The sequence below is a fragment of the Zonotrichia leucophrys genome, chromosome 1, assembly GCF_028769735.1.
Source record: "Zonotrichia leucophrys gambelii isolate GWCS_2022_RI chromosome 1, RI_Zleu_2.0, whole genome shotgun sequence".
Lineage (NCBI taxonomy): Eukaryota > Metazoa > Chordata > Aves > Passeriformes > Passerellidae > Zonotrichia > Zonotrichia leucophrys.
Window position 1 is genome coordinate 112376614 of NC_088169.1, and position 10295 is coordinate 112386908.

At 42.6% G+C, this 10295-nt stretch overlaps 1 protein-coding gene across 6 annotated transcripts in view; it reads left to right on the plus strand.

Annotated features, from left to right (window-relative positions):
- Positions 1–9862, plus strand: part of MPZL1 (myelin protein zero like 1) — a 35454-nt gene extending 25592 nt beyond the window's left edge. For all 6 annotated transcript variants that reach the window (XM_064727856.1, XM_064727829.1, XM_064727865.1 and 3 more), the window contains one exon: positions 4690–9862. Coding sequence is in view for 5 of the 6 variants with exons in the window: in XM_064727829.1 (XP_064583899.1) it covers positions 4690–4791 (102 nt within the window). In the remaining variant the exon portion in view is untranslated. The remainder of the gene's footprint in view (positions 1–4689) is intronic.
- The last annotated feature ends 433 nt before the right edge of the window (positions 9863–10295 follow it).

Consider the following 10295-nt stretch of genomic DNA (forward strand, 5'->3'; position numbering starts at 1 on the left):
CTGCTGACTTTGAAGGGAAAAAGTGGCTTTTATCCAGACTTAGCATCCATCCCATGGGAGGGGACAGAGCATGAGTCAGGCAGGGATTCTATGCAATGGATCATTACCTGTTAGTAGTACAGGATTTCCTTATTTGGAAGCAGTTTCTTCCCTCGATTTGAGTGTTCCTAGCAATTTTCTTGTGTAGATACAGGTCCTGAGAGAGTTTAAGTTCAAAATGGACTTTTTCTTAATTAACCCCTTTTTAGCAAGTGGCAGCAGTGTAGTGTGTGGAAGCCAATACCTGGTTTGTTAATTTCTCCTGACACAATCATGGAGATGTGTGTTAATGTATTAGCAATACAGGAAAAAATAATTGTGCTAAGAGTCAGCTCAGTAAAGTCTAAGCTCCTACTCTGCTGGGCTTCTGGTTTGGTTTTGAAATGCATTTTGTTCAGGGCCGTGCAGTATTTCCAAAGTTTCAGCACACAGACCCACAAAGCTGCCTTCTGCCTTCAGAGATCAGTTATTCACAGAGGCTATAGAATCAGGATTTAAAAATAGTCAGATTTTGATTGGACTAGGTCTTGTAACAGCACGCTGCCTATAAGGCCTGGATAAAAGTTGTCTTTTCTAGATCATGGGAGATGCTTCTGGAATGGGTGAGTGAGACAAATAATTCCCACCATCTCCCCTTCAAAAGAAAATTTTGCAAAACCAGCACACTGAGATTTATGATACAGTAGCTGTTGGAGTCAACATTCATAGGTCAGAAACCCCCAAAGTTTAAGCTGATTATTGTCATGGCATGAAGGAGTACTTGCAAGTGCCCTGAGAGCTACACACAGATGCTGTTCTGTGCTTGCATCCTCAAAGCAAAAACACTCCAATGTTTGGTGTGAAAACTTGCAGTGTCCTCACCTTTCCGTGTCCCCAGGGTTCTGAGTCTCAGTGTGCTGGAAGGAGCAGCAGAGTAAATCTCAACTTTGTATTGTTAACTCAGAGTCAGGGTGCTTTTGCCCTTCTGTAGTCACTGCAGTCTGTTTCTTCATTGACAGAGTTCTCCCTGCAGGTAAGTTCCTAAAGGAAAACACAAAGTGTGAGCATGCTGACCTCAACTGGAAAATACTGCAAATGGTTGTTTCATTCAGTTTTAGTTTAGTTTTTAGTATTTTAATCTCTTTTGTCAGGCAAACAGAGTTTCTTTTTGTGGCAGACATTTGTAGCAGCAAGTAGTTCCTCTACCTCCTGTTGAGCATTTGCCCCATCTTTACAGAACAACTAAACATATTTCCTTTTCTTTAAAAAGATCCACAGTGAAATCAGGGTAGATCAGATTTTGAACAGAATATTTAAATAAGTGAGGTGAGGAAGCTAAATTTCATTTGATTGCACTTACATTGTTAGCTTCTAGCCATTGTTTGGTTGTTTCTTTAAGGGTCCTATCAGCATGCAAATCAACATATTTGAAATCTTTTATCACATACAAGTGTTTCTTGGTAATCAAGAAATGAGTTGTAGTATTCAAGCTTTTGAGGTGAAAGGCAGCTACTCATTCCTAGCAGTTCCCAGAGCTGTTGCAGTCTGTTTGCTGATTCAGGCACACTCTTCTCTCTTGGAATGCCTGGCAGTTTTAGACCAGTGGCTCCCACAGTCAGTGCTGTGGTCAAACAGCAGAGGCCTGTGGTCTTCCTTGGAGCTTTTTTATAAGGTAGGATGTGTAGGAAGTGAATGAATGTTTTGTACTTCACTGGTGGAAAAGAACTGTGAATACAAACAAAACTGCCTCTGCAAGTTAGAAACAGTAGCAGAGGTGTTCTCTCTTAGAGTGGCATTTAAATGAATTAAATGAAGTTTATTCATTTTTTAATTTATGTATCAGTTCAAGAATCAGTGATTGAGTATTTTTCTGCATCACATCTCAGCTGAAAGTGCACTGAGCCTGCACTTCTTTGTTTTGAGTGCAAGTTACTTAGGTGTGTACCTTGCTTTCTGCAGTTTGCATATCTGATTCTGTGAGTGTTCAGCTGCTTGAATCAGCTCTGCTTGTTTTCACTGTGCCCTCCTTCTCAGCAGGTTTGTTCTGTCCTGTCAGATTTCTCTGTGGTGATTCTTGTCCCTGCCATCATTCTCTAGTGACTGCTGTTCTACCAGGACTGTTATTTGTGTGGGTAAGAAATGATTTACAGTGAAAGCAAGAACTACATGGATTTCCCACATGGATGTCCTTGTTTGGATCCCAGGACCCTGAGAAGGAGCAGTTTGTAATGCCAAGAATCTTGATTGAAATTTCAGATAACTTTCCCAGAGCCTGAATCTGTAGTTGCAACATCATTCAGAATCTGAGAAATTTGAATATTCTGTAGACTCCTGTTGGACCATGGTGGTCTAACTTTGTAATTCCTTTTTCTTTTTTGTAACTTACAATTAATGACTGCTGTCAAGCCCTTAGCAGGTACACCTGCTGCTCTTTTTCCCTTCAATTCTGAATGGAAAAATTGCAAGGCTTCAGGAAATGCTGGTTTTATATAGCAGTGCCGATCTGTCTTCTGGTTCTGAAGAGTCAGGATGAGCTTACTTGGGATTAGATGAAAGTTCTGAATTGTTTAGACAGTTTTTAAAATGGCCCAGGTGATGCTTATAGTCAGCTAGAGAATCAATTGGCAGTGAATCAAATAGATGAACACTGCAATAAATCCTTGGTCCCTCCTTTTCTCTGTGTTGGTTATCCACCACTTTTTTTAGTTGACTGACAGTGAACAAATTGAGACAATGATAGCTGGGTTTGGATCAGCTGATCACAGCAGTCAGTCTCTCCACAGCACTAACATGCTGCTGGCAGCACAGTGACTATATTTAAACTGGCAAAAATCCAGTACAGTGCTAACTGATACTGAGTGAACTCCACTGGTAGACAATTGACCCATCAGAGTTACTTGAACAAAATTTGGAATGTCACAGTGAGTACTTCCTGCAGATAGATTTATTATTTTTATAATTTTTTTAGCTGATAATGCTCTCAAGCTGAATTTATCATACCCTTGACCTCTGGCCTCAGGCAGATGAGATTTCCAAAACTGCTTGCAATTAAACTTCAGAGTTACTTTGTCTTGAAATTTATATAGACACTGTGATCTGATTGGAATTATTAATCTCAATACAGTGTTGGAGACCAGACCAACATGAAAGCAAATAGCAGAGAAGTTTTTTTAACAAGTGGCTATAATGAGATTTGAAATCCAGGGTTTTCTAGGACATCAGTGTCTCTTTTTTTCATTTTCTCAGTGTGTTGTTTATATTCAGGGTTTTATACCTACTTGCAAGTTTTCACCCTTCAGTCAATCTTCTTCCTCTGTTCTTTATTACTTTGGAAATACTTTACCCAGAAGGAATAAAATGTGGATTTAAATCACTTCTTAAAGAGAACAAGGTATTTATCAGGTATGAGCCTTGCCACTGTACTGGGGGGAAAACAGTTGTGCAGGAAGTTATCTGTGGTCTTTCAATAGCTTAACTTTCTGTACAGAAGGTCTGTTTTCATCTCTGGCTCATAATTGCTTTGGAAAATAGATGGAAAAATTTTTGTCAGGTCTATACAAATGTTTTGTAATTTGTCAGGATTCCAAAAGTACTGGCAAGAAGGGAGTAGAGGAGTGCCAGTGAAGGCTATTTCTTCCTGGGACATAAGGGACACCAGAACACTTAAATGGATGAAAGGTTTTGAAGGAAAAACTGCTGAAAAAGCCACAACTCAGCTAAAAGCTCTGTATTTTCAATTCCCCCCCAGCCATCTTGAGATAACACAGTCCCTTTGCCTCCTGCATGGGCTGTGTGGTGGCAGCCCTGTGCTTGTCTCAGCTGGAGGGTTCAGCCTGGGAGCTGCAGCTCCCTTGCCATCAAGGTCCCACCTGTCTTGCTGGAGCTCTGCTCCATGGAGGTTGCAGTCCTGTCCTCAGTAGCTGCAGTTGGCTTTCCCTGGGCTATGTTTTAGAGCATGTGGTGTTTAAGGAAGTGTTCACACGTTCAGCTGAAAGACAGGGCTGTAATGTCTTCCCCTGCACCCCAGCAAATGTCACAGGGTGTGAGGCCATGGCTGCCCAAGGTGTTTGTGAGCTGCTGCTGCCTGGGCTGGCTCGGAGGTCAGGTAAGAATTCTGTACTGCTGCGCCATTTTAGCACTTCTGGCTCACTGCTGTGCAAGTCTTGGCCCCATCGCTGGCTTGGGCAGTGACTTGAGTCCCAGGGTGGCTGCAGCTTCCTTTTCCAAGTGGCACAGCCATGCTGGGATTTACAGGACCTGAGCAGCAGTTTGGCAAGTACACTCTGCTGTTGACTGGTAACCTCTAGGACAGTTCCTCTAGAGCAATATTAAGTCTGGCATGCATCTGTCTAAGCCACGTGTCTTTGCTACATAGCACACGAGAATTGCTGCTTTTCAGAGCAGGGGATCCTGGATTTTGCTTTCTGTGGCAGCAGGCAGGTTTGGAGGGAGGCAAGGGTGCTGTTTGGCATGCTCCTGAGAGGAGAAAGGTGGCAGACTAGAGCTCACGTGCAGCTGAGGGTTCATTCCACCCGCTTCCCAGTGCCCTTGGCAGTCATTCAAGCTCCGTGGTGTTGCTTTAGCATTCATCTGGCTGCAGCCCCCATGGCAGTGAGGGGCAGTGTGGGCAGCTGGGACAAAGCTGACCGTGCCTGTTGCTTGTGTCCGCAGGGCCCAGTCATTTACGCGCAGTTAGATCACTCCGGGGGACAGCACAGCGACAAGATCAACAAGTCAGAGTCTGTGGTCTACGCCGACATTCGGAAGAACTGAGATCCTCAGCTATCCAAAGGACAACACACATTCAGACTGGAATTTCTTGAGCAGGATTTGACCCAGAGAACTCTCACATGTGGCCTTTGATGCCTAGGCTAGGACCAATGCATGTGCATACAGAGGGAGAGATATATATGTATTGTGTGTAAATAGTCTATTTAATCGTACAGAAGTGAGACCAATGTTGCATGTTGAAATGCGGTAAGAGTTTTGCTTATAAATTGCCAATATTCTTTTTTTTTTTGTATCTTGTGTGACGAGAGAGAAAGCGAAAACTCGCATCACAATTTTAAAATATTTTTATCTTGATTATTAATGGAGAAACTGGAAGATACCTAGATTGACCTGGAGATTCTTTTTTTCTTTGCTTTTAGGGCTTAATTTCTTTTGTTGAGGTGACTATAAAGAAGACATTTTCTTTATATTCAGAATTCTTTATGTATACAGGGTATTTATCTTTCCTTGGTCAGATTCTCAGTACAGGCTGCCTTCTCGTGTAAACTAGACCCTCTCACTTGGTCATGTAAGCCAAATTGTGACTCCTAGCTATCAGAAATGTATGTCTTAGCAGTGTGAGTGAAGGAAACCTTTAGGCCTACCTGACCTGTGTAATGTGGGTCACAAAACTGTTTACTTCTCAATGAGCCCAGCTATTCAAGCTTAGTCCTTTAAGGGACAGGGGTAGTGTTGATCTAATTCTGTGAAATGGTAGTTTACCTGTGAAAGCAAAGGAGAGAGTGAGTTAAAGGCATAGGAGGATGTAGCTGTAGATGGTTACCTCAGACTCTGTTGAACCTTTCAGTGAAATATTTCTTCCTCAAAGCTCTGTCATTTCATGTGTTAAAAAGGGCTCCAAGGGCTCTGGAAGCTGTAGTACTCCCATACCTCTCTCCCATGGCTCCATTATGCCACTGTCACCTCCTTGGAAGTGCTTTATCTGTTCTCAAAAGCCTGTAGTGGAGGCTGAACAACTTCTGGAGGAAATCTAGGGCTCTTTGGGTTTTTTGATGTGTGGTTTTTTTTGTGTGACCAATATTTGCACAGAAGATGCGGATGGGCAGTTTAATTCCTTAATCTCTGCAAGTCTAGTGGTTGAATACAATTCTCCAGCCTCTTTTTTCTGGGTTAAACTCCTCCTAGATTATTAAAGATCTCTGCTGATGAGGATTTCTTTTGCTGACCCATTGTATCCTGAAATCTGGTGCTCAAAACTAGAAGTGGCCTTCCAGCAGAGATCTTCTCAAAGTGGCATATAGAAGAAGGATTTCTGTTTTGTACATCCCAATGTGGTGGTTTTGTTTTGTGTTGGGTTGTTTTTTGGCAGCAAATAGTTTTCAGTTTGGTCTATGGTAACTAACCCCTTTTTCTCTGATTCTTGCCCATTTCCTAGTTCAGTCTGTTTCAGAATCAGTCCCAGAATGGCTGAGGTTGGAGGGGCCTCTGGAGATCATCCAGCCTTCCTCCAGCAGGCTCAGCCAGAGGAGGCTGCCCAGCACTGTGCCCAGGTGTGAGCATCTCCACAGGTGGGACCTCTACAGCATCTCTGGGCAACCTGTTCCAAACAAACTCAAGCCCACATTTGACTCTTAACACCAAGCACTTGAAAAATGGTTACAGGCCCATGGCAGAGCCTTTCACAACCACTTTAGATAATCCTTTAATTATGACAGTGCAATTTAAATAATTATTTTGTGTACAGTGGGGTTTTTTTCCCCAAGAAAATTAGGTATGTCAACACTATATTCTTTCATCAGGATCAGACTTCACTGGTTTCCTGACAACAGCTGCCTTTATTAGAAATCAACAGCTTTATTTTTGTACACATGCACTGAGTAGATCTTAGGACATTGTCCTCAAAGCCAGAACCAGCTTCTTAAAACTGAGGCTCAGAAGGAAATAATGGATTAATTTATTCTGCCATATGTCAGTTGCTAATCCTGCAATATCTGAATTTGTGTAATTCTTCTTCCAAGACTTGGCTGGTATCAAAAAAGGGGCATGTTTCAGTTTTAAAGCATCAGTTTTCAGGTATTTGCCAAGTCTTGTAGAGAACTGAGCTGTGGCTAACTAACAACTCTGTAAATATTTTAGCATTTTATTTTTTGGCAATAACACATACAAGATGAAAAATGGACAAATTTCTTCTTCACAGGAGACCTTTAAATATCTTCTTCTATATCATGGATTAAGCATGTTTTTTTTAGCAGTACTCCACATGAAGGGCTATGGTGCTTGTACCCAGTGCTGGAAGCTGACAGAGTGGGACCTGCTCACCCCAGAAATGCTCAGGGGTAGTTGGTCCACTCAAGCTTCCTTCTGTTGATCACATCCACTGCTGTGCTTGCTGCAGTGCTGATGTTGGTGGCTGTAGTGAGGAAATTCTTCACTCAGAAGCTGGTGAGGCCCTGGCACAGATTACCCAGAGAAGCTGTGGATGCCCCATCCCTGGAGGTGTTCAGGGTCTGGTTGGATGAGGGTCTGAGCAACCTGGTCTGATGGAAGGTTCCCTGCCCATGGTGGGTGGGTTGGAACCAGGTGATCTTTAAGGTCCTTCCCAACCCAGTCCAGTGTGTGATTCTGTGGTTCTGTAGGATCGAGTTGGACTCAAATGACCCTAATGGGTCCCTTCCAACCCAGTATAAATTATGATTAAGATCAGGAGGAATCCTGCTGCTGCTGCTTTCCTTATCTATCAGGCTGTTACTTCCCAACATTTATTTTACACTTAATAAAACACTAATGCTTTGGATGTGGTTAATGGAGAAACTTGATTTTGATCTGTCCATGTTCATCCCTGTGCATCACCATCTTGCTCCCCCAGCATTTTTGAGTAAGAAGGAGAATTGTGATGAATGTGGCGATCAGAAACTTGCTGCTATGAGAAGATGGGGCTGGCCTTGCCTCTGAAGTCTGCTACTAATGTTTGCTTCTTTTCCTGCTGGAATGTACTGGAAAATCTGAGCACAATTCTGATGTGGTGCTAACTTTAGGAAGCACATGAATCTGGTGCTAACTTTAGGACTGATCTGGTGCTAACTTTAGGAGACACGCTGGTCTGGCTGATTTTAACTGACTTGAGGAGACATCTCCTTGCATGGCTCTTGTCTGGCTACAGGTATGTTCATATTGCCTACACTGAGGAGGCTCCCTTGGGTCCTCTTTATGAAGGCACAATGAACTTGGAAGTATTTTTAAAAAACACTAAACATCCTTTTGGAAAGAAACAAAAGTCTTCCCCCAGGAATGGTAGAAATCTGTGAATCTCACTCCAGTGCCAAGGCTGTTGATTTTTTTAATTGTTTTTTTGGCAATGGAAAAGTGAGCAATATAATTATTAAGTAATGTATTCATGCTGAAGTCAGAAGAACTTCAGGCATTGTGAGACAACACTTGTGAACTTTCCGTTCCTCAGGTTATCTGAGATGGTTTAATGATATGTTAATTTGTGCTGATGAAAGGGACTGATGCTGAGTTGGCTTACTTAGAAAAGCCTGAGGAGACAGAGGACTTCTCTTCCTTGATGGGTAGAGCAAGCAGATTTCAATCAGACAAGGTCTGGTTCTGCTGTTCTGCTGACCAGAAGTTTAACTCTGATTGCTCTGCTGCTGTTGTTCTCTTAATTTGCTGATGCTGTTCCTTGCAGGAGGAAAAGAACAGCTTGGATTTTGAGGAACATGAAGGGTGGTGTCCTTGTCCTGTTGTTGCACTGCTGCCAGCTCTTTTTAGGATCATCTATTTTCAAAACAAGGGCTGCTTGCCAGGCTTGCAGCAGCCCAGAGGAGGAGCAGGCACCTCTCTTGAAGCAGTAGCCAGGGGCTAAAACAGGAGGGGTCATTGCTCCTGGATAGTGGACATGGGAGGGCCTGTGTGATGACAGACTTGCAATAAATTCTCTCTTATTCATCATGCAAACAAAACTGGGATCAGTCTGAAATATTCCTTATGGTTTTGTTTATCATAAATGAATTTCAAGAGGACTACAAATAAGGTATCAAGCTAAGGAAATTGGTAGTTGTACTCAGTCCATCAGGTTTCCATGGCCCTTTTTGACTTCAGCAGTTGTTCTGTGAGGAAGATGCTCACCATGTTCACAAAATGTTAGCATTAAGAGCCTTTACAGGGGGGCAGATATGTCCCTGCAAGTCATTGCCTGATGTGTCATTTATAACTGGAGACCTGTAGGGTTTTGTTTTCTCTCAAAGCTTTAGTGGTATTTCAGTTTGTGACAAGAGCTGTAATTAGGTTTTTAAACTCTTTAAACCTGTGAGAACTGTCTAGGTAACCATCTGTCTCATAACTGCAGTAAAGGTGTGCATGCAACTTAAAAGCTGCATCACCTTAGAGTGGATTCACTGAGGTCAGGTATGGAGTTTTGATTTGTGACCAGAACACCTTCACTCTGTATTGGAATTTTGTCTTGGAATTCTATATCATTAGTGTATCTGCCAAGGACCTCAAATACAAAAAGTTACTGTATCCCAGGCGATGGAAATACTTCCTCAATAAAACCACCAAGAGAGAAGGAGGGTGGGACTTCTGGGCTATGGCCACACCTCTGCAGTGTAACATTTTATATGGGAGACTACAAAATCATATTAACAAGGCTCAGCAATTATTCTCTTCTTTAGGTTTCTCTTTCCCTTCTCTTCACTGCCCTAAAGCTAATAAGCCCTTTCATTTACAGGTATTTTTGCACTCTAAAATATAAGTTCAATGCCTTTGGAGATCAGTGTGCTGTGCAATGTTTTCTGTCTCCCTGCAATGCCAACTGTTCTTATGTGGTAAATGTAATTGAAAACATAGACTGGGTACTTTTCTTTTATAAACCTCTGTCCTGGAGGTGTGCAAGACAACAAACACCTGTAAGACAGGTGTATAATCTGTGTGAGGGAGCTAGATATGCATTGCATGGCCTGATTACATGAAGAGCCAGTGTACCAACTGTTAGTGCTTTTGCTTTTACAGACTCATCTGGAAACAGTTATCTTGGATATTTTTTCTTGAATGGACTTTAATGTTTTCTATTGTAATCTTGTGAATATTTTAATACACTTTTTTTTTCCCATTACTGGTTTGCTGGATGAGTCTTACCTGGCTGGGGACTGGGAAGGGAGGGGGACTGGAATACACCACCTCTCTTCCTAGCAGTATTATTCTTCAGTCACTGTGTCCACTTGGTGGCCAACACAGCTGCAGAACTTGCCACTGGAGACCCTGGGACCAAGGACCAAGCCACAAGGACCAAGACATGCCAGTGGAACTGTGGCAGAGCAGAGAACTGACTTCATGGTGGCACAGCCTTTGAAAAGGGGGAGCTGACAGACTCATCAGAACCTACCTTGCCTCAGTTATCTTTTCCCCTGCGTGTGAATTCCTGACTCTAAGTCTTCAACACCCCCATCTTCTGCCTGGAGTTGTGAAGGAAGCTAAAACACCAGTGGCACATTTGTTTGCTGTCTCTTTTTTCAGGGCAGTGGTGGCTGGGAAACAAATGAAGACGC